The 23,287-nt window shown below is 43.3% G+C and overlaps 1 protein-coding gene across 14 annotated transcripts in view; it reads right to left on the bottom strand.

Moving 5' to 3' along the window:
- The window catches only part of LOC107325293 (collagen alpha-1(XIV) chain-like), a 90,453-nt gene that overhangs the window by 47,228 nt on the left and 19,938 nt on the right, over window positions 1–23,287 (bottom strand). For 5 of the 14 annotated variants that reach the window (XM_085544514.1, XM_085544381.1, XM_085544323.1 and 2 more), the window contains exons 13-49: window positions 23,152–23,271; window positions 22,374–22,532; window positions 21,693–21,836; window positions 21,246–21,395; window positions 20,649–20,786; window positions 20,008–20,154; window positions 19,221–19,340; window positions 16,770–16,916; window positions 16,360–16,545; window positions 16,148–16,287; window positions 15,424–15,547; window positions 13,957–14,100; window positions 13,448–13,638; window positions 12,744–12,875; window positions 12,365–12,439; window positions 12,017–12,097; window positions 11,902–11,928; window positions 11,742–11,786; window positions 11,163–11,231; window positions 10,957–11,052; window positions 10,507–10,533; window positions 10,287–10,340; window positions 9,176–9,256; window positions 8,575–8,634; window positions 8,342–8,377; window positions 7,839–7,874; window positions 7,141–7,173; window positions 5,741–5,812; window positions 5,081–5,140; window positions 4,166–4,201; window positions 3,582–3,662; window positions 2,850–2,885; window positions 2,043–2,087; window positions 1,851–1,922; window positions 1,410–1,445; window positions 1,264–1,299; window positions 669–710 (exon numbers count right to left, since the gene is read on the bottom strand). In XM_085544514.1, the coding sequence (XP_085400640.1) occupies window positions 669–710; window positions 1,264–1,299; window positions 1,410–1,445; window positions 1,851–1,922; window positions 2,043–2,087; window positions 2,850–2,885; window positions 3,582–3,662; window positions 4,166–4,201; window positions 5,081–5,140; window positions 5,741–5,812; window positions 7,141–7,173; window positions 7,839–7,874; window positions 8,342–8,377; window positions 8,575–8,634; window positions 9,176–9,256; window positions 10,287–10,340; window positions 10,507–10,533; window positions 10,957–11,052; window positions 11,163–11,231; window positions 11,742–11,786; window positions 11,902–11,928; window positions 12,017–12,097; window positions 12,365–12,439; window positions 12,744–12,875; window positions 13,448–13,638; window positions 13,957–14,100; window positions 15,424–15,547; window positions 16,148–16,287; window positions 16,360–16,545; window positions 16,770–16,916; window positions 19,221–19,340; window positions 20,008–20,154; window positions 20,649–20,786; window positions 21,246–21,395; window positions 21,693–21,836; window positions 22,374–22,532; window positions 23,152–23,271 (3,278 nt within the window). The remainder of the gene's footprint in view (window positions 1–668; window positions 711–1,263; window positions 1,300–1,409; window positions 1,446–1,850; window positions 1,923–2,042; window positions 2,088–2,849; window positions 2,886–3,581; window positions 3,663–4,165; window positions 4,202–5,080; window positions 5,141–5,740; window positions 5,813–7,140; window positions 7,174–7,838; window positions 7,875–8,341; window positions 8,378–8,574; window positions 8,635–9,175; window positions 9,257–10,286; window positions 10,341–10,506; window positions 10,534–10,956; window positions 11,053–11,162; window positions 11,232–11,741; window positions 11,787–11,901; window positions 11,929–12,016; window positions 12,098–12,364; window positions 12,440–12,743; window positions 12,876–13,447; window positions 13,639–13,956; window positions 14,101–15,423; window positions 15,548–16,147; window positions 16,288–16,359; window positions 16,546–16,769; window positions 16,917–19,220; window positions 19,341–20,007; window positions 20,155–20,648; window positions 20,787–21,245; window positions 21,396–21,692; window positions 21,837–22,373; window positions 22,533–23,151; window positions 23,272–23,287) is intronic. The other 9 variants (XR_014945243.1, XR_014945232.1, XR_014945209.1 and 6 more) reach the window with 6 other exon arrangements.

Consider the following 23,287-nt stretch of genomic DNA (forward strand, 5'->3'; position numbering starts at 1 on the left):
GACTCATGCAACTAAGGAAAAACCAGGGTATCTCTGCTCTTCACTCAAAATATACTATTTGGTTCTTCAAGAGGAGTTCCCATGCCTTTTCAGAGACCTTTTCTGTTTATTCTTTGCCCTGATAATGATTTCAGCTAATAATGCCATTACCGCCCCTCACTGATACTTCCATCTGCGATGGATCCATTCCATTGTGACCCACCCAAGCACTAGAGAAAATTTCCTCATATCCACTCAGATGCAGAGCTATTGCTATAGCAAGGGAGCTTCTGTAATAGTAATATACTTGTTTTGCTAGAAAAAAAACACTGGAGTCATTCCAGCATCCAAATCATCTTATTCCCTTTAGGCCAAACAGTCAGGCTGACAGTAAACTTCACAATCTGAATGTATTCCCCTAATTAACTCTTGCCTGCCCTGCAAAAACATGAATGTCTTGGAAGGATAGCTGATGTTAATCTTTCGTTGGAATCTTCAAAGTGATACACTAATTTCGGAGTAGCTTTGCTGTTGAAGGTGGGAACAGCAAGAATTTGCTTATGGAGCTTGAGAGTTTCAGGATGTGTTTGCAGACTTTGCCTTATAAAAGTAAAGAAGTTACACAACATCTGAGAAATGCAAAATAACCACATATCCAACTTAAAGACAAATATTTTTAAGCAAAATACCTTTTCACCTTTCAGAGTGATGGTATTCCCCAGAGAAGACATCTGCAAAAAATGGAAGATATCTGGTGGAGGAAGATGCCTTATCTCCATGTGCATTTTATCCCAGATAAACCATAGGCACAAAGCCAGCAGCCTTCTCTCAGCTAGCAATGTGGACATGTTGTGTTTGGACTCAAACCAAAAGGGAGCCAGTGTATCATCTCTATGCTCATGTATCAGAGATACAGGGTGGTTGTGATGTTGGTATCTGCATCTACATTTCCAGAGGCCAAGTTCATAGCCAGGTTTTAGTCTCTTCTGTGTCATGAGCTTCTTGCATGACAACTGTCAAACCATTTGGAGTGACATTCATTTGACCACACATGCAGAGGAAGTAGCTGCACTGCTTTGTCTCTTCTGATAAGGCTAAGAGGACTCTACAGCATATACTATATGTTCTGGCAGTGTGTTCCCTGCGGTACCCAGAATTCATGATAAATCTCAACACAGAATCATAGCATCATTATAGTTAGAAAGACAAGATCATCTGGTCCAACCATCAGCATATCCCTTTCCTGATCAAATGGATAAGTCAGCAGACGAAGGCAATACTCACAATGCTTCCAGGAGTCCCAGGCAGCCCAGGCATACCCTATGAAGATAAAACACCCCCATAAAAAGAGTGAGCAGTACAGCTCAGCATTTTAGCCACCAAACAGACATTCTATCATGCAAATTATAAATGAGAAAGTGCAAACCTACAGATTCGCCCTTATTTCCCTTCTCTCCAGTAATTCCCTAGGAAGGGGAGAGAGAGGAAGGGTGAGAACAAGCTATGGTAGGGGAGAGGGGTCTCAGCATCTTCTAGCTGGCACAGCCTTCAATAGACTAACAAACCCCTCCTTGAGCAGCTGAGCTAATAAAATCTGGAATTTACCCTCACTCTTGCAGAGGAACTCTCTAATATTTAATAAGGGGTGTAATTGTCACAGGGTTAGGGTTAGGGTAATCCTCATCAGGTAGGCTCATTCGGGACTTTCACCCATTCAGTTGCTCATTTTCATAGAGTCTGTAGAAATATCACGTCCTTAAGACCTCCATCCCTTTGACAAACATAGCTGATGTTAGCCAGTGTTTTCCTAAGAAGTTAGAGGGATATCAGACTGAACATAGATGCAACTGCCCTTTCAGGATTTGCCTTACATCCTTCCCAGGTTCTCCTGGGTCGCCCTTTATCCCCTGCTCTCCAGGTCGTCCTGGGAGTCCAAGTGGACCCTAATGAGAAAGGATTCAGAGAAACAATTGGAAACAGAACACATCCAGCAGTTCCACAAAGTGAAGCAAACAAGAGAAATGCTCACCTAGGCAGAAAATTATGATAATAACAGTTATTACCCTCATTCCTCTCTCTCCTGGTTCTCCTGGGGCACCAGCTTCTCCCTAAAAAAGAAGAGTAGAAGCTTCTAAAAGCCTTCTTCATTCAAGCCTGAACCTTCACTGGTAGTACTAATTTTACACATGGAGAAAACATTTTAGAGGGTGAGAAATCAAGTCCTACTACTATTCCAACAGCCCTAAAGCATCTAAGGTTTCTTCTTTGGTATTAATGCTTATAAAGTTGGTACCATCACCAGTCAAGGTGATCTGAATTATACTTAACTAGGGTTGATTTTATATCTGCCCTAGTGTTAGAGTAAATAGAGTTGAAGATATATGGTAACATCAGACTACTGATATCTATGGAGGAAATGGGGTTATTTCCACCAAACCCCACTATGAGTTGAAATCTACTTTCTGCTGCTGAGCATAAAGAACTATCTCCCAAAGAAAACATAATTTGATTCTTTTTCACTTTTCATTTTGTATCTTTTATCTTTAGAAGATGAGAAAACAAAGCTGAAACAAAATAAAGCCATGTGAAATACAATGAGGATTCTTCATAGTCTCATACAATTCAAGGGCAAGGCAACAGAAAATAAAATAGGTAGGAGTTAGTTTCAAAACAAATCAAAGAGACTGGTTTTGCAGATGCTGCTCAACTTACTCAAGCTTAACTAACTGTAGAAGAGATTCTGGGCTACAAGGAACTTCACCCTAAACACAACCATTCTCCTACACTGCTGTACCTACTGCAGTCATGAATGAAGCTGCTGTATTTGGCACCTACATAACCCCAGAAGATTTGGACTTCCCACTGATTACCTTCATCCCAGAGGTGCCTTTCTTCCCTGGTTCTCCCTAAAATACAATGCAAAAATGCTAGGTTACATTTAGCCTTGTAACCAGGTTGTTTTTTTTCACTATAAATTCCTTTTTTTTTCCCCTCCTCAAGTCTTCTCTTGGTTGCCCTATTCCACCTGATGCTCAGGCATCAACTCAGCTCTTTGGACTAAAGGAAAGTCTTCAGTGACTACCAGTAGGAGAGGTTTACCTGAACCCACACATGAAGCTCTTGGGAAGTGCTACCTTGACTGAAAGAGGGATCTATTGTGCAATAAGAGTATGCCCTTCAGGGCTGGTGTGACTGCACACCATGGTCATTCCTTGTATGATGCATTGATTCAATGACAAAAGCACACAGCGTAGAATAGCAAGTCAACTACGGTGCCATGTGTTCACCCCAAAACAGAGCCTGAAAAACACCCTAAAGAGGATCCATCTTCTCATTTTCTGTGAAAAGACAGAGCAAACAAGAAGGTGTATCCCCTGATGAACAACCCATCGTGCCTAGTTTGAGGCAGCAAACTAGATTCATGTTGTTGGACACTGTAGGGCTGAGACTTGTCTCTTCCCCAGCCAGACTAAGATGCATGTTTCTGACTGGTCCCATGTTGTTTCTTGCTCCTGCTTCTGCAAGGGCATAACCTAAGGTTGTTGGCTTGGCTCAGAGCGTATCAGCACAACCATCCACCTGGACTTGTAACTTCTACTTACATCTTTACCTCTTAGGCCGGTCTCGCCTGGTTTCCCAGGTAATCCTGGTTCACCTTTTTCTCCCTTCGGACCTATTTCTCCCTAAAGAAAGCAAGGCAGTTGTTATGTTCGTCCTGTGTATTTCATGGTGCTCTCATTTTAGACATCATGAAGCTGGCTCATTGCACCATTGCAATGCAACTGCTTCCACACTGCTGGCTGAAGTTTGGGCTCAGAGCATCTATCTACTCTAGGAAAGGCTGTATTCTTCTTATTTGCTTAGCAGGCTCAGATGGAAACATCCATCTTAAAACTGGTCCATTCAGACCCCACAAGCAGCCATTGCTCACAAATCTTACAAGACAGTGTTTGTAGAATTTGTGCCCCTTTCCATGTCACCTTGTCATTGTTTACCTGTGCAAGGCTCCGTGCATCACATGGAGACTCCAGAAAAGCAGGAGCTGTTCAGACTTCAGCTTTTGAATGCCCCTCACATTTTGACTCTATCCCCACAGCAAAGATTAAACCTTGCTGACTCAAGTTATGTTGGGTGACACAGACATCAGTCATGAAACGGTGCTGCAATCACTGCATCATATACTCACCTTGTAACCTGGTCTGCCAGACAAGCCTACGTTTCCCTGCAGAAATAGACGCTGTTAGTCACATGCTGAGAATGACAGAGGGAGGAAAATTTCAGATAGGGGTCCTTTGTCATATCTAAAGGGTCACATCAGACTTAATGCTGCAAAGCCACTCCTTGATTGCAGGTGCTAGCAGATGGAAAAGATTAGTATGATGCAGAGAAGGAGAAACCATATGGTGTCCCAAGAGAAGGGCTGCTGCAAGCACACATTGTCTAGATGCATCTGTCTTCACCACCTCTAAAACCACTGATTTTGATAGAGGGGTGGGGATCTCAAAGATTCTGAATTTTATAAATCATTGCTGGAGTAAAGCAAAATGGACAATTAATATTCTCATGGGGAAAGCACAAACTCAACCCTCATTAGATATTAGTGAACACAAGTGGGAACCACCAGATTCTTGCAACTTTGACACATAAGTCAGGAAGATAAAGGTCAAGTTTCCTTTCATTGAACCATAGAATAATTCAGGTTGGAAATGATCACTAGGAACCTCAAGTCCAACTATCAGCCCATCACCATCATGCTCACTAAACCACGTCAGGACACAAAGCCATTGAAAATTGGGCTTCCTTGGTTTTGTTCCTCACACTGTTCCTGGATAATCTTTGCTTTTCCATGCTTTCCTCCAGAATCGGAAGTGTTCTGCATGGTGTTCCACAGTTGGGTGCAGGCTGCTCCTTAATACACCATGGGAGCACCAAAGACGGGAGATAGCTCAGCTTCTCATTATAAGTGAGGTATTAATTTGATGATGACTGGCCTTGTGAGTGACAGCCAGTGAGTTCATATGAATGGAGATTACTGAGAAACTGTTTCTGATTCATCTCCTTAGCTGTTCCCTATTCACACCCAGTGTGTTGCCCCACTTACCCTGTCCCCTGTGTCTCCCTTCAGCCCTGGTTGACCAGGAATGCCAAAACCTGGATTTCCCTGTAAAAATCAATGACAGTGACATAGTGTAAACCCTCTGCCAGTCTCACCTTCCAGTTCTCTATACAGTTATCACATCCTTCTCCCCTCCTAGATGCACTGCTTGCCAGCTCTAGGAGATGCTATTGCAGAGAGCCACTTTCACTAAAGTATGGCTTGGGGAACCCAGTTTCTCAGTTTCCCCATCTGGATTTTGCACATTTTGGCTACTATTCTTCCATTACCTTTCATTAGTTGTGGAGACATGAGCCCACTCCACTCTTCATTCTTGGTACTATGCCCTGTGCCATATTAATTGTTAGCTATCTCCAACCCATTATCACTTTGCAGTCCCTTAAGGGCCAGCCTGTTCCTTCTCCTTGCTATAACTGTTGGGAGTTAGTTGCCAATCTTGTTCTTGGTTCTAAGCAAGATGCAAAGGGAGATGATGCAGTGTCTCTTTCAAGCTCAAGACATAAATCATAGAATCATTAAGGTTGGAAATGACCATATCTAGTCCAACCATCAATCCACCACCACCATGCCCACTAAACCACGTTCCTATGTGCCACACATACCCCTCTCTTGAAAATGTTCAGAGAACAAGAGCAAGTATGTTACCTTCTCTCCTTTGTCTCCTTGTATTCCTTTGTCTCCCTGTGGTCCTGGGGCCCCTGTTGGTCCGATATCTCCCTGTGTATAAAGACATCCCAAAAGCTAGTAATATCATGCAGGAAAACCAAAGCGTTTTCAAGTGGCTTGCTAAAGCTACATTCTGCACTTTCAAACCACTCTGAAAACCCTTGGGAAATCCATCCAATCCATTCATCCATCCATCCACCCATCCATCCATCCATCCATCCATCCATCCATCCATCCATCCATCCATCCTTCCTTCCATCCAATCAATCCACCCACTCATCTTCAGGTTTATATTGAAGCTTTCCCTTAGTGCTTGGCCTTATGTTATACAAAGCCTATCACAACAGTTAGACTCTCCAACCATGCAACTGGTGATGTATGTAACTTTACACAACTACAAATTGCTGTGTGGCTTTAGAGTGATATCAAGCATGATAAAATTCAGACCCAAGGTTATTACCCAACATCATCGAGCCTAAAAGAAGAGAAACATTTTGATAACCACTATTAAGCAGTCTGGGGAATAAAACCAATGAATGGAGGTGACTCCAACATTCAAGTTCAGAGAGAAGGGCAAAACTCATTATCTCTAAAGGGCAAGGGAAGTATGAAGATAATTTCATGAATGCCAGGAGTGAAAAAGCCAAGAGGATTTTCTCCTGCAGTAAATACTCCTTGCAAAGATAAGAGAGATCTTTTATTTCTCTGCAGATTGACAATAAATTATAAAGAATAAAAAAAAAGATGTTTGAAATATGCCAGGCCCTGTACAACCACAAAGACTTTGCAGAAGTGAAGTATATGTGCCTCACAATAAAGCAGATGTACAATATGGCCAACAGGCGGGGAACAGCTCTGTCTCAGGAATCTTCCTCATTTGAGAAATTCAGATTCCTCCAGTCATGGAAAGGCCAATCAGGGCACCAGATATGTGGGGAACTCTTTGTCATAGGAGGTGCTTGATAAAAGGTCAAAGGAATCTGACCTGGTTTTGAAGTTGGCCATGTTTAAAGCAGGAGGTAGGACTAGAGACCCCTAGAAGTTCCCACCTGCCTCACCTATTCTTTGGTTTAATGCCAGTGCCTCCCTTGTCTGGAAAGTAACTTCTCTGTGTGGGCTGGATCTGTGCTTCTGAACTCTACCTCCTAAAACTAGCACATGGAAATACCAGATTTCCCCATGGACTAGAGATAGAAAGAGAATGACAGGCACAAAATGTTAATAAAAGCAAAAGAATTATCAGCAGGGCAAGATTACTGCTATTTTTCCAACCTCTCCTCTCCCATTTATCACAAGGGATATATGATTCAGGCACTGAAACATAGTCCATCACTCGCTTTTTCAGGCAACGTTCAAGCAGTGCTTTTTAATGGACTTACTCTGACACCTTTCTTGCCCGGTGGTCCCAAAACCTGAAGATAAAAAGAAATCACAGAAGTACTCTCTTACTGAGGAATGGGTCTCCCTTTTAAAGGAGAGGCTCATATGATCTCTTCCATAACAAGATAATGTTAGCCTAGCTATGGGATAAGAAATGGCATTGCCTACGGTGTATCATAAAATGCCCACAGCGATATAAGCTAAATCGCAAAGTCAGTGAAGGTTGTGACAGAATCCCACCCTCTTCAGTAGGTTTTGGGTCCAGGGATGAGACTGAAGGATAGTTCTTATGAAAAGGGTAGTTGGCAAATAGCTGCTTTAGCCTGTGCTTGTACACACCAATGACTGACCTTTGGATGGCAATGAATCTTCATGACTGTGCTATGACCCTGAATTGGGGACTATAAAGCTGGCTTCCTACCTTTTGTCTCTAAATCAATGCTGCCAATGCAACTCTGAAATAAACCAGCAGTGCATGCCCTTGATCATCAAAGTATCATCTAGGATGCATTAGTCTGTCCTGGTGATAGGTCTAGGCAGAAGGCACGGTTGGACGGTAAGGGGTAAGTGCTCACTTGACTCCCTGTTGGCTTCTTCTCTGTGTAGCCCCACCATGAAAACACCTGACTGTGCCTACAGAAATTTAAGACACCTTCAGCTGAGCTAGTCAAACCCATTCTCTTACTGTTTGACTTACTTGGACTCCCTTCTGCCCTGGAGGTCCTGGAAGTCCCTATAAGACATCAAAAGAGAATTTCCACCAGATTGAAAACAGATTAAATACTTTCTATATAAGTTCAAGCATAATTTTTAAGTCCTTGGGTATGGCCAACATCACCAGTGACCACCCTAATAAAGTCTGCTTATCCTCAAGAGGAGTCCATGAAGCCATCTGGCCACAGACTCCTGTTTGTGTGGACCAGGGCTGTGAAATTTGAAGAGATCTTTGCTATACTGAAGAGCAAGACACGAACAGCAAGCTGGCTGTTACCATTAGCAATGACCTTATATTTCATGTAACAACCCTCCTCCATTTTATGATAAAACAAACAAACAAACAACAAAAATACAGAAAAAAGAAGAAAAATATTCTGTTGAAATTCTGTTGTGATCATCTATGATGATCTCAAGAGCTGCTTTCTTTCTTTGACACTTTCAGTGCCAGACACAGGGACACAGGTTCAGTGTTTTGTTACCTACCTTTGGTCCAGGTACTCCTGGAGGGCCCATCACCCCCTTAAAAAAAAGATGAAAAAAATGAAAGCTCAGACTTTAAAACTCACTTTCTTCCCTTCTTTGTCCCTTTCCATTTGCAACCACAGGATGTACCCACCAGGGACAATCTATAGAAGAGGTACTGGAGAAGTCTCTGGAGAAACTGAACACTCCAGGGGGATTTTAGCAAAAACCTCACAGCAAAATGGCAAACCCACCTGCTGTCCTTCTTCCCCCTTAGGGCCAGCAGTGCCAGGAATACCAATTCCTGCCATCCCCTGAAAGGTAAGCACAGCATTGTGCACACAATGCTAAACTGCAAAGCATGATACATCCTACCCTGTCTGCAATCTGCTTCAGAGCTCTATTCTTAACCATCCTGCTAAGAAGGAGGTGAAAAATAAGCACTTTAACCATTTGGCTAATATATATATCCAGCCAGTAACCTCAGACAAGGCACAAGCAATGATTTGGAGAAGAGAATTAAAAGCAAGGGTGTTTTCAGGGACTACTTGAAGTGGCCCCATCCAGGGATAGGAAACATGCAGGGCTTGGGAGGCAGCAGGAACTGCAGAGATCTTCCACTGGGTGGAAAAAAGAGAACAGAGAGAAAACGAGAGCTTGGATGGAGAGGAAGCATGTACTCCACCGTGCACAGACTTGAGCATATATAAGCTGGGAGAGGAGGGGAATGGGGGAATATCCCTATGTATCTCCACTTTATTTTCACTCAGTCTACATTGATATTACTTTATCTCAGCTGTTCTTAGCTCCCTCTTGGGATGATGGATCTCACAAGCATCTGGTAAGAGTAATGACCTTTTCTCCCTTTTCTCCCTTTGGTCCAGGCAGTCCAGGAACACCATGCTGCCCTACAGGGCCTGGCAAGCCAGGTTTCCCCTGGAAAAGAAAATACATTATCATGTCTTTCTTCTTCCAAACTGTTTGTTACCAATTATTCTAAAGAGAAGTCTGCAGAAACACAAGCAGAGATATATATTTCCTGATGTACCTGTCTTACCAGTTGCTTTGCCATTGCGGATTTACAGAGATGATTATGTATAGATGTCCCCCATCTCCACCCTCCCAATGATTGGGAATAGAAGTGTTGACTGTATGGGAAGATATAGACTGGGTACTCATCTCTCAGGTTTGCATTATTAGTACATACTTTCCAAACCAGACATCATTTCTTTATCCTCAGTAGGCTTCTGTGGTCTATTTCTCTTCTTGTGTTTCTCTTCTGACACTGAAAACATCCATGTGAGACTTTTGGTATGAGGAGTCACCTCCCTTTTACTGTTTTTTGTCCCAAATCTTCCACCTGCACAGTGTATTTAGCATCCTACATTTTTGAGCCACCTTATTGACCCTTCTGGACTTGCCTCAGCTCTTTTCTGTCCTTCTGAGAGGGGGAGAGGGGTGGAATGTGGAAAGGAGCCGGGCTACACTCAGCTGCTCCATGGGTGATACAGGGGCTCCAGGTAGAATCACTGCTGCTTTGGAGCAGCCTTCATCATGCAACATTTTCTATTGTCCATCAGCATGATTGATCGTGCCAAAGGGTTTGTGGTCATTGCGAGCATGGTAATGGATGTAGCTCTCACAAGTTTGCTCTGAGCCATGAGAACATGTCCTTGCTTTTAGTATAATGAATGGCTGTGTTGTGCTCCTAACGTTTTCCTTTTGGCTACTCATAAACAGCGGATCAGCAGGATGAAGACTACAAGGTGAGAAATGCCTAATTGGCCCTGCTTCATGTGCCAGCCCTCATCAGCAGATCAAAGCATCTCACAGTGGCGGCTGACATGAGCTGGCAGTGGATGTTGTCCCTCCCCACCTACCCTATGTGTCAGCTGGTGTTCCCAGGTCCCCTCCTGCTATGGCCAATGGCTCTTCTATAGTGATTGACCATTGGTGGACAACTCACCGGCTCTCCCATGCCTCCTCTGTCCCCTTTGATGCCATTCCTTCCACGAGGGCCCTGCGTGAAGCACAGAACCATCTTACATTTTGTCCCAGTGACCCTTTTGGGTCTGGGTGGACAACTGGTAAGTACTGAAATCAGAACCTATTGGGTGAGTTATAAATAATTAAAACAAGAAGTTTGCCATCATACAGTAACATGAAAGTCAGTCTCAGATACTTACCCTGAGACCCAAATCCCCTGGTTCACCCTGAAACATGAAAGGCAAGGAGTATTACTGCAGGGTGGTAATTTAGAGAGGGGGTCCTCTCTGCATTTAGATCCTGGTCAGAAACTCCTGCAGGATCACAGCCCAAGAGACCAAAACTTCCCACTCTCAAAGGAAATTAGAGCTTCAGTAGAGGTGTCTGGTCTGGTTTCATGTCAGACAAAGCTGACTATGACCTTACAAGCTCCATTATTGATTGAGTTGATCAGCAGGGTCCTGGTGGCAAGGAAAGCCATATAGAGTTCATCCTTCTATATCTCAATGACATAATCCCATAATGGTGAGGAGAAACATGTGTTCTTAGGGCCCTTGAATAAACAGAGTATCTAGAGGTTCTGGATTATGGCAGATTACCCCTTTCTGGGATAAACATCACAGAGCCATGGTGCAGATAGCCTTGTTCACCTTGATGGAGAGTCCTGGTGGGCCCTGTGGCCCTGGTAGTCCAGGTAAACCCTGTGGTCCTGCTACCCCAGGAACTCCTGGCTGTCCTTTCTGTCCCTATAACAACAAAAAACAGGTGAAATAGAGATGTGAGCTCACTCCCAGGTCCCTTTGCTGCTCTGTCAGTTCCCCAGACTGAAGGGTCCACCATATCTGGGTATACTCACAGGGGGGCCGGGATGCCCATTTCGGCCAGGAATCACCTCCACTCCTCCCAGGACATAACCAGGTTCTCCCTGTGTGCAAGGAAAGAAAGATGCATATTCAGCTGTGTTGGGAGATCCAGGTAAAAACAGGGCATGGTACAGCCATATGGGCAGCTCAAGTGAGTGCGAGGAAGGAGTAGAAACAAGTATTTGGGGATAAAGGAAGGACAGGACAGCTGCTACTAGGAACTGCCTAAAACTGGTCTTGAAACCTTAGCTTTCCGTGTCTTAAATGTGTACAAATAGGCTTATTCATAATGAAGACTCTCAGAAGTGCAGAATGACTCAACTCTACCTGCTTCTGATATATCCAACTGAAACATGCCAAGGACCTGTGATAAGAAATGAGCAGTTTTCTCCATTAAGACATTAAAAATCTCCCAGCTAAGCTGAAAGACAGCTCCCACAGACCGTGTCTAGAGCTGTTATATGTAACTCCAAAGTTCATATACACCAAAGGTCCCTGTGCAACTGCTCAGAAACAAGACATCACAGCAACATCAGAGCTTCTTTGCAAATAAACCCAGGAATGAAACTTACCCTGTCGCCTTTTGGCCCCACTGGTCCCGGATAGCCTGGAGAACCCTGGAATTAAATAATGAAATATTAAACCACAGCACCCACAAGATCATCACTGTGAAATGATCAAGCTTTAGGTTCCCACTGTACTGATGACATTCACTGCGTTCGGAATACTTACAATATCACCTTGGATGCCAGGGAGACCCTGCAAAACAGGAGAGAGAGAACTGAGAGCCATGCTCAATTCTCCATTAAGTGCCACTCTGTTGGGGTTTGCTAAAGCAAACACATACCATGAGACCAGGGGGACCAGGAGGACCTGTTCGTCCCGGTCTGCCTGGTAGTCCAGGAATGCCATCCTTCCCAGGTAGACCCTAAATGAAAAGCAATAGTCTTCAAGTTATGGCTGTAGACCTGCCAACACAAATGTCTTCATGCATCACTGGCTTTCTGCACTGCTTGAGGGAATCCTCAGCTGCCAGTAAATACATACATGTAAAAGTTCCTTTTTGCCTGATTTTCAAAGCCAGCATAGAGCAACGTATATCAAAACACCAACATAAAATGATCTGAAGATCTCCTTGTTGTTACTAATCATTTAATTGTATATTAATTAAACAAGCAGGTGAAAATGGACTCACCCTCTCTCCTTTCTCTCCCTTCATAGTAAACCCATATGGGTCATGGCCTCCACGAGCTGGTGAGCCCCTAAAGTTCTTAAAAGGAAAAGGAAAATGGAAGAAATGATCATTAGATTCAGCAAAAGACTGCAAATAAACCCAAACCAGTGTGACCATGAAACACTGGCTAGCACACCCCTTGTATTGTAAAGAAGTGAGGAATAAGTTCTTCCAGTACAGACTGGTTCACATCCTCACTAAGGAATATAGTTTAGTGATGGGACTCAGTAGGTCTGGTTGGTGGTTGAACATAACAGTCCTGAATGTCTTTTTCAACCTAGTGGACTTTGAGATTCAATGTATTATTTATATTCCTGCGAATCGTTGAAGGAATTCTCACCTTTAGACACCAGGGACCACAAGCCTCCACTCCTTTCTGGATGTCTGGCTCAGCTGGTGATGGACTGGGGAGGTGTACCTTGTTGTCTGCGTCATCAAAAGGCAATTGCTTGTCAGCTTCAGGTCTTGCAACCTACAACATGGAGTCTGAGTTAGACTGACCAGGTTTTGGGCCAGACATCACATATCAACCCTCAGTATATCTCTAGAGGTTACTGTGCTTTCATGTCATCAACCTATTCATTGAAACAGCTGCATCACTGTTGGAGATAACCCATCATACACATCTCTACCAAACATCCATCAATCAGAATTAGAAGAGGGTAACATAATTATAATACATTGAAATACTTTGGCCCTGCAGGGACTGTATGTGACAAAACATTTGAAATTCTGTTCTGTCTTCCCCAGTTCTACTGCCTTGATTTGAAAGTTTTTGTTCTTCACCTTGATGGGTTGATGGCTGATGGTTGGCCTAGATGATCTGCTGTGTTGGTGGTTGGACTAGATGATCTCAGTGCTCTTTTCCAACCTTAATGATTCTATGATTCTATGTCTGGGACTGAACAGTCGGTGAAGTCAGGATTGAACCCAGTATTCTAAACTTCCTCTCTTTGAAACTTTGCTTAGGAAAGAAGATTGTCCTTGTGCATGACCTATGCCAGATAATTTGTCTTTTATTCAGAGATCTGTAAAGTAGCTCACCTCCCCAGATGGCAGCAGGGCCCCTGAGGGCTGAAGGTCAGAACAAATGACTTCTATTAACTCTCGGAGGATCTGGGGGAACTCATCAAATGTGCTCACATAGAAAACGTTCTGGAGGTTCTGCTGCAGTAAAATGTCATTGAGCTCAGCAGGGTCAGCTCCCGAGACACCCACAGCAATGATGCGGATTCCTGAAACACATCACTCTCTGAATAGAAGCAAAAATGGCTAACAACAGAGTTTCCAAACCCCTCATCACAGCCTTGCTGTAAACAACCTCTGATGGGAGCTAGGTAGTCCACTAGCTGCTAGAGAATTCACCAGCAGCAGTGTGTGTGAGTTACAGCAACACAAAGGCACTCAAGTCAGGAACAGGAAGAAGAAAGGATTAAGAAGTGAAGAAAGCCAACAGTGCACTTGAAGTGGACAATTCACACAGCCCTCTGGAAAGTCAATCTCTGGTTGTACATGGAGGAGAACTTAGGGAAACACCATAGGGCGATTCTTACCCAAAGCATGGGCTGCTCTGGCAGGTGGCAACACATCATCCTGGGATCGCCCATCAGTCATGAGCATCAGCACATGAGGGAGGTCTGGTCTCATCCCTCTGGAGGGCTGAAATAACTCCTTTAGCATAAAGGCTATACCACGACCTGGGTAAACATGGAGAGACACAAATTAAATCTATGAAAGTGTTAGGTCTACAGGTGGGTTCCCGTTCCATGCATCGAGGTAAGAAGGCATTCAGTGTGGCCCCATAAATAGGTAGTGGACCTTAACATGGAGCAATGCCTTTTGAGGGAAGACAGCAGTAAATCAGGCTGGTTGAAATGGTTCAGGTTGAATTCTTCAGACAGTTTTGGAAAAGGAAAGATAAATTTGGGTGATGTGAAGATTTTTCCATTCATTTTAGGGAAAGAAAATAAATTACAGAATTCTCATTTCCAAATATCCCTAGAAAGATAAACGAAGCTTTCTAAAGAACTCTCCCACCAGCTGAAGTGGTTAAGCAGCCCCAAAATAGCATGGAAAGACTCCTAAGGGAGGTAAAATGCTTCCATTGACAAATCCCACACAAATAAACAACCAACCAACCAAAATAAAACAGGACTAGAGTCAAGGTAACTGAAGAGTCTGCAGTCGGCCCAGTTTCACAGCCACTTTTTCTATCCATTTGGATTTCCCATCCAAATTATTGCATTCTGACCATCTCTCTGTGTTCCTGACCAATGCCATTAAGTCAAGATGAGGTTTACAAGTCTTCATTTAACATATGTGCATTCCTCAAGGCTTCTTTTTATGTTTACCGACTAGAAGACATTTAGGTGGGCCATTTTAAGATGTTAAAACCAATTACCTCTAATTTAATATTACTGCTTTTGGGGAAGTAGGTGCACCCCACCATCCTGTTGGGAACGTGGAGGTAAGAAGTGTTGTCTGGGTTTTTGACAACATAAGACAAGTTTCTGAATTTCTGAGATATTAAGCTGATGAAGAGCTGTGTTATTTGTGCAGCAGGAGGGAACACAGGACATTTATGTGATGACATGTCATGAAGATAAGACTAGGTATATTGTTTTGTTGTTAGGGTAGCAAAGCAATAACCACTGGAACTTGCTCATTAAAATGTGCATGGAGAGGGTAATAAGGATGCTTCAGCATCAACCATCCTTATCTAATGTTTATGGGCTAGGTCTCCAAGCCAGGTATAAAAATCTCCCTCAAGGCTATAAAACAATGAAGAGAAACCCAGCAGCAAAACTAGGACACGAATAAAGGACACCAGACTAGTTGAATAGACCATCCCTAGGAATAAAAACACATATAATCCTCAGCTCTCAAATTTTACAGTACTTTAGACCATAACTTTCTAACCAGGTAAACCTGTTCAAAGTATTCAAACACCTTACCAGGCTTCAACCCTCTGTTTTGGCCCAGAAGACCTTCCCAACTTGTATAGACTCACATATACACACCCGTCTTTGTGTTTCCTCCAGCATAGCGCAGCTCCTTGACAGCTTTTAGAGCACTGTTGCGGTCCTGGTGCTGGTTGAAGTGGAAGGCTGCTCTGGGCTCCTCGCTGTACTGTGCAACAGCAACCTGATTAAAAAAAATACATCAAATGCCTAAACCTTCAAGGCTACCTACAATCCTTTTCAGCTGAAAACTACATAGGTCCTCATTTCAAAGGTCTAATTTGCATATAACATTAATTAATCACAAATAAAATATCTATGGGGTCCTTCCACTGGCTTTGCTTGGTCATGGTTTAATTTAATACAGTGGGCTGCATTTTGCCCTTGAGAAGTTTCATATCATGGATTGAGAATCTGGATTTCTTCTCATTAGTGGTCTGGATGTGGGAAGAAACAGGATCCTAGAAAGGCACCTAGAGGCTGATACATCACTGGGCTCAATAAACTAGAGAGTATTTCAGTAGGTTTGGGATTTGCTTTATTCCTAATGACTTGGTCTTAGAAAAATAAGGAAGTAATGGGAATATCTCCAAATGAATAGGGATTCAGGCTGAGATTTAGAAGACTTCTGTTCTGGTCTTTGTTAGATGCATGTTTTTAGTCAAAATGTTTAACCTCTCTGAATCTCAGCGTGAGTGAGCAGGCTGCTGAAACTGCAGAGGTGAGCAATGGGTAAACACTTGGATGGGAATCACCTTCAGGAAACAGAATAACAAACGCTTGCCTGTGTCCCTTCAGGCCCAATCTTAGGGAAATAGGAAATGATCCGGAAGAGGAAATCCTTCACTTTGTTGAAATTACTCCAGCCAATACTTGAAGACTCATCCACCAGGAACCCAATGTCTGCTTTGAACTTGCCACAGACTGCAGAGAGAAGAAAGAACCTCTGTAAGCTGTTCTACATCATCTTGAAATCACACATAGATACACACTCACTTGGCCCAGGGAGAGCTGTCAGTGTTGCAGAAGCTGTGGTAGATGACAGCAGGGTTGTTGGTAACGTAGTGGTGGTTAATGGAAGAGGAGTGGTCCTCACATTGCTTGGAGATGGGGATCTCATCGTAGCCAGTTTTGCAGAAGTCATGGGAGAGACTGGTGGAGGTGAATCACCATGAAGTCCAGCTGACAGCCAACATAGAATCATAAAGGTTGGAAAGACAGTCTGATCATTTAGTCTATCCATCAACCCATTGCTGTCAGCATCTTAGTTATAATGGTATTATCTCACAAAGCAACTGAACTTCAGGAAACGAAACAAAACAAAACAAACTAAAAAACCAACAATAAATTAACTTCAATAGAATTTAGCTAGGAAAAACTACAGCACGACCTTCCTGCCTTCATACCTGTTTGCCCAATGAGTGTTGTCTCTGGTCCCTCTCTATCTCCAAAGACCGGCCTTATGGAAAACAAATACGTCTCTTCAGAGCTCAGTCCTGTCACTCGGTACGATCTCAAAGCTGCTGACAGCACTTCCAGGGAAAGATCAGAAGCTGGAAGAAAAGGATGAAATATCCATAATAGTTTGCAAAGGCTGGTGTGTGTAGAAACAGGGTTATTTTTGTTAATGAATGGAAAGCTTGCTGAGAAATAAGCCTAACTTGTGAAATGTGGTTGCGTACAATAGATAGTTCTAGTTTGAAATGGTGGGGAATGGAAGGTATAAAATGAAATTTGTACCTTTTCACTATGAAATAACATTTTTTCCTTCAAAGAATAATGGTTAGTTTCTAGGAAAATAAATTAAGTAGTTGTAAATAACCTGTTTCATTTACATTAAATTATGTTTACAACGTGGCCGTGCCATTATTTAGCACTAAAACCCTCTGTTTCATGTAATGGGTTGTTCACATAATGAGAAAGTGTAAGGGTACCACACTCTGGCACGAGTTGAAATTGATAGCAGACTGAGGTAGGAAATTGATCACACCCAGGGTTGGGTACATGGCATGAGGATGGCAAGCTTATGGGTCTACAAGCACTAGAGAAGGACGATTGCTTTTCTGGAGACAGTTTTCAAAGAATAAATGCAAGATATTGATTGAATAGAAACAAACTTCATGGCTTTGGCATTACTGGAATACTCAAGAGATGAGAGAAAGAAGAGAGAGGAAGGCAACGAGGTGAAGAGTTGATGGTGATCTTTTTCAATATTAATGAGTATGTGATTCTGTAACATGTAGCTGAATCTCTCCAAGGTCCTTCCAGTCAGAGAGGGTGGGAAGACTGGATATGGATGGAGCCCCATCAAGGTGAATGGTGTTTGTTTGACATAGTACCAGAGATGGAGATTTAAAACTGTGACAACCTTCTGCTGTGTGGAAGGGGATCCAACCTCTTGTAGGGCAGGATGGTTAGAGTAGGCAGGTAGGGAGGAGAGCATTAAATGAGCCCAACTTGAGGGGAAAGAAAATGGGTAATGAATGAGCATTCAGTTCGAAAAACATCAAGTTGCTGAGAAGAAAATTAATAAAGGCACCAAGAGGAAAAAAAAGTGAAAATTATTAATTGTCTTTCTATGCTTGGATAATTAAACAAGAGAAATTTGAACTACTCGTGAGCATAAATTTAATCTCATTGGTACTATTGAAACTCGGTGGCAAGATTCATGGGACTATGATGCTAAATCAATAATTATAAACCTATTTCAGAAGGATCGATGGAGTGAGGGCACAGTGGGACTGTCAGATGTGGTATTATCCATTTCTGAGCTCCTGACAACTCTGAAACCAATGATTTTTGAATACTTACCAATCGATGCTTTAACAGCATAGCACAGGAGAGGAACAGTTACACTAGATCACTTAAATCACCCTAGAGAGCTGAATGTTCTGTTCCCTAATCATTTATCCATAATATGTAGAGGGGAAAAAAAATGATGTTATCGCAGGGGACTTCATCCTGAGTGACATATGCTGCAAGCCTTAGGCTGCCAATACTAAAATGTCCTTGGAATTAAAAAAAAATTAAAGTTGATGACCTGGTAACTCATAAAGCACTGCAGGGAGCACAGGGGAATTTTGTCAGATCTGTTTTCTTTATTGACTTGTGAAGATTAACTGATTCCTAGCAAAAAGAGTAAAGCTAGTGGCTGGAGCGGTGTCAGGAAACTTGCTATATCAAAAGAGGTTTAAGCCTACTCCTGGTTGTTTAAAATGGCAAACCCATTAGGAATAAATCAATTGGGGAAACACCCAAACAAATATATGCCAAAAATGATAAGCAATGATTAGGAAAGTTTTAAAGACCTTTGCTGTGTAGGAAAGCTTTTGAACAGAAAGGAATTAAGGCTGTACGATAAACAAAATCAACCACTTATTGGTTAACTGCAACTATTCCTAATGACCTCAGGTTGCACCAGTTGGGTGTCAGGAAAAGATTTCTTCTCAGAAAGAGTGGTGAGGCATTGAACAGGGAAATGATGGAGTTACTACTCCCCTGCAATGAACAGGAACATCTACAGTATCATCCCTCAGTTTGTACTGATAGTGGGAGTTGCCACAACCCAGGTGCAAGGCCTTGCACTAAGCTTTGTTGAACCCACCTGGGCACACTGCTTGTGCCTGCCTAGGGCTCTCTGGATGGCAATTAAAGCTGTTGGTGGAAAGAAATTTCTTCTATATTACCCACCACTTTCATCTTCTGCTGCACCAGCTGTTTCTAAGACAGTGTGCTGAACAGAATAGACCACAAGCCAAGCCACACTTGTCCATGATCCAACCTCAGATCCTCTTAGGGCAGCTCATGCCATATGGGTCTAAACTGCAAGCCATCCTTTCCAACCACACAAATATTACCTGAGGACAAGCGCCATGTTAGTAGGTACTTGGATGCTCCAGGAACAGCAGCCCAAGTCAGCAAAACACTGGTCTCTGCAGCTTCCTGCATAGCGAACTCAGTCACTTTGGGTAAACCCACTGTTAGAAAAGAAAAAGAAAGCAAGCTTATCATAGAATCATTAAGGTTGGAAAGACCACTGAGATCATCAAGACCAAGCGATGGCCCATCACCACCATGCTCACTATATGCCAATGTGCAGTGAGGGGTGTGCTAGGAAAAACTTCTTCATCTGTGATGAGTTTCAGAGACCTTCACCATTAAGGCTGGAAAAAACCTTTAAGATCATCTAGCCCAACTGTCCACCTACCATCAATACTGTCCACTAACTCATGTCCCTAAATGGGAACTGATATAATTTTATCAAATCATTGTAACATTTTCAGACTGGATGCTGGGATTTTCTTCCAGCCAATCACTAAATTTGAGTTGTTGAGGAAGGAAATTAACTTCATGCCTGTTCACTTTTGCCAGATGCTATTACTGCTTGAAGCCTCCATCAGGTTCTACACACCTCATCTTCTCCACTCCTGGATTTCCAAATCTCCCTATTCTGCAGCATCAATCACATTACATGATGCCATAAACTCATGAATGATGTTTACATTTACCTGCTGAGAATGGTGAAGATATTTCGCATCGATGTTGCCCAATGATATTTCTCCTTGCCTAATCCCATCTCCCATCACAATCCCTGGCACTGCTCTGGTGACATTTATTCCCCCACCTGCTGGTGTCCATACTCACAAGTTTTGGCTGTGAGGAGTGTGGGGTTTCCCTCCTGTCCTCCAATCACTGCAGACACGTCAATGGTGTATGTGGTGCTCTCCTTCAGCTTGGGGATGGTGAATGAGTTGCTCTCGGCTCCAACTAAATGTGAGGTTCCCAAGCCACCTAGCCACAATTGTAGCAACACCACAAAACAGATAAACAAACAAATAAATAAATCCAGGATATTACATAGAAAGAGAACGATGATTGCTGTTAACAATTATTGTTACGGCCATTTTCCTCCCTGGCCTGGCATAGAATTGCTCAGGTTGGAAAAGACCTTAAAAGATCATCGAGTCCAACCACACCTAACCATACTACCCTAACTAACAACCCTCTGCATAGAGCCATAGAATTGCTCTGGTTAGAATAGAAACCATATAGAGTGCTGGTAGGAAATTCCATTCCCTGATTTCTCAAATCTAACCTCACCTAAATTCAACTTATCTCTAGATTACAGATGAAAACTTGGCTAGGTTTCAGGCCTTCAGTCTGTCCCTGGAGATATTATAGCCCCCATCCACCCTGATATCTGTGGAAATAGGACTGAGTTAAGTTTCTGTTTTCTGGTGATCTTCTTTGTCTTCACACTGCACCTAAGGGAGCAGGATACTTACCATTGAATGGCACCCAAGATATCTTATAGTGAGTTGCCCCTGGAAGCCTTCTCCAAGACAACTTCAAACTATTTACAGCTGTGTTGGTAATCCTCAGATCTTGGATGGTGTGGATGGGGCTGGAATCTGCAAGAGATGCTGCAAAATAGAAAAGTGTAAGAATTGATGCACTCAGGGCAATTTAATAAGAAAGAAATAAGGGCAATTTTGAGTCAGTTTTCCTGGCTCTGTTCACTTCCAGCTCCTTGCTAGCAGGAGAGTGTGAGGAGCTGAAAACTTCTTGACCTATGTAAGCACTGTTCTGCAACAGCTAAAACACGGGTGTGCTTTCAAAGCTGTTCTCATCCTAAATCCAAAACACAGCATCAGACCAGCCACTGGGAAGAAAAATTAACTCTATCCCAGCCAAAACTGGATTAGAATTTGGAAGCAATGAAGTGCTTGTAGTTCTAAGTCATGACACTGAAGAAAAACTGAAGGCACATTCAAACACTACGTGTTCTGATAAACTCATGTGAAAAACACACTGAAAGAAGCAAAACTCCATGAATCCAGCCCCAGTGTCCCGACACAGAAGGTTGTTCCATAAGGACATACCTGTGCGGTGAGTCAGAGTCACCTCTGGCCCCTCAGTCTTGCTGAAGACAGCCCTAATGCTGACTTTATACAGGGTGTCAGGCAGCAGGTGGTCAATCCGGTGAGCCAACAACCTACTGCCCAGGTACTGAGTCTTGGCCACCTGTTTTTCTGTAAAAGAAGGGATGATTCTTGTAGCTCATCAGTGAGGCTGGTGGCATCCTCTCCAAAGGAAACAGCCTTTCCTTGTTGTACTGCAATTCAAGAGCTAGGGAGATGAACTTCATAAATAGAAGAGCATGAACACAAAGAGGGAAAGATCTATCAGCAGTAGGTGCTGGATGAAGACTATGTTTCTTAACAGTGAGGTCTCTTTCTTGCTCCAGGCAGTAGATCAGGGCTTTGGAAAGGAATCTTCCATGGCCATGGCCACTGATATGGGTCTTTGACAGGAAGAAGTATATGCACCTTTTTTCTGCTCACCATTGCTGGCTCCCACAGGTCTCCAGGTGACTTTGAATTTGGTGGCAGCCAACATGGCGCTCCATGCCAGAGACAGGCTTGAACTGGTGTAGGATGTCACCTTGAAATTGGAGATGTAGCCAAGAGGAGCTGCAAGATGAAGTTGGTGTTAGACAGTGTCTTGATTGATGCCCCAAAGGGCTCCATGTTGACAGTGTAGTAAAGCCAAAACTGGATAATGTTTAAAAGTGCCATCTTGTCTTATCCCTGGTGCCTCATTGTTCTCATTTGAAGGGAGACTGGTCTGAACACTCTAAGGTCTTGCATGTACATCCTATGGCCCTTAGCACCAAGGTGTTTCCTCTGTTCTAGATTCAGGTAGGAGCAACTCTGTGAACCCAAAAGAGGCAGCATGGGGATTCAGGCAGTTATGGGATCTTATCTTCAGGATCAAAACATCCACCTGGAGCTCCCATGGGTGCTGAATATGAGTGTTTGCCTACGTCAACCTTTCAACACAATGCTCAGGCCATTATCTCCATACTAGATTATAGTCCTCTTCCTCTACCTTTCAACCTCTCTGATGAAAAATCTGGAACCTCCCTTCAGTAGGCATACACCAAGTTGAACCATCCACCCAAGGGATGCATGCTATGGTAGTTACTTGAACACACTGCCCATACTCACACGTCCTGGCTGAGGTTGTGATCCCCGGTCCTTCCACTGAGCCAAAGAGCACATAGAGGGAAATCACGTACTCGGTGTCATGGGCCAGGTTGCGGAGCTGGTAGCTTGTGATTGACTTGTTGAGGGCCAGCTGCCGAGGTCGGTCTTTCCCAAAGAATTCTTTGCAAAAGAGAGAAAAAAGAAATAGAAGAGGATAAAGACTGGAATTTGGGGAGTAGCTCTGTTGTCTACTAGGACAGGCACCATGTTTTCCCCATCTTTGACTCATCTGAAGATGCACTGTAGGACACCTGTGTTTGTTGGAACGAGAGAATTTTCCTTTGATTGTTTATTAAGGAGTTTGAATGACCAAAGCAACCAAATTCACCAAGAGGATCCAAAAGAATTGAACCAGCTCTCATACCCAAGGCCCCAGCTAACATAATGTGGGTCACTGGATGCACCCATGTGTTCTCTGCCTCTCTAGGGAGTTGCAGAGCCCTTGTACTGCTGATGTGACTTAGCTCATCTCCAAGGACATGGCAAGGTGGTGTGGAACCCTTGTACCCACTGGGATATCAGTTGGGATGGGGTCAGGTTGCAGACACCCTATCTGCCAGCATTGCAAAACAGGCACTGGAATAATTTCTGGTTTCATCTCATACCCTGAAGTAGCTCAGAACAATTAATGAGCTGGACTTGTTCCTATGTCCATCATTCCTGAGGTTCCCAGAGCCTTATCTCCTGTGCTAAAGGAGGAGGGATGGGTGATTCAGGCTGGAGGACAGTGGAATCTTACCTGGTGTAGGACCCCAAGCCACTCGGTACCCAGTGGCCCCAGCAACTGAGTCCCAAGAGACCAGAGCACCATTGGTGGATATCTCACTCACGTTCAGCATCTGCACAGTGCTTGAAGCTACTGCAAGAAAGATTTG

Source organism: Coturnix japonica, chromosome 1 (genome assembly GCF_054131305.1).
Source record: "Coturnix japonica strain WE chromosome 1, WE-NBRP24, whole genome shotgun sequence".
NCBI classification, from domain to species: Eukaryota; Metazoa; Chordata; class Aves; order Galliformes; family Phasianidae; genus Coturnix; species Coturnix japonica.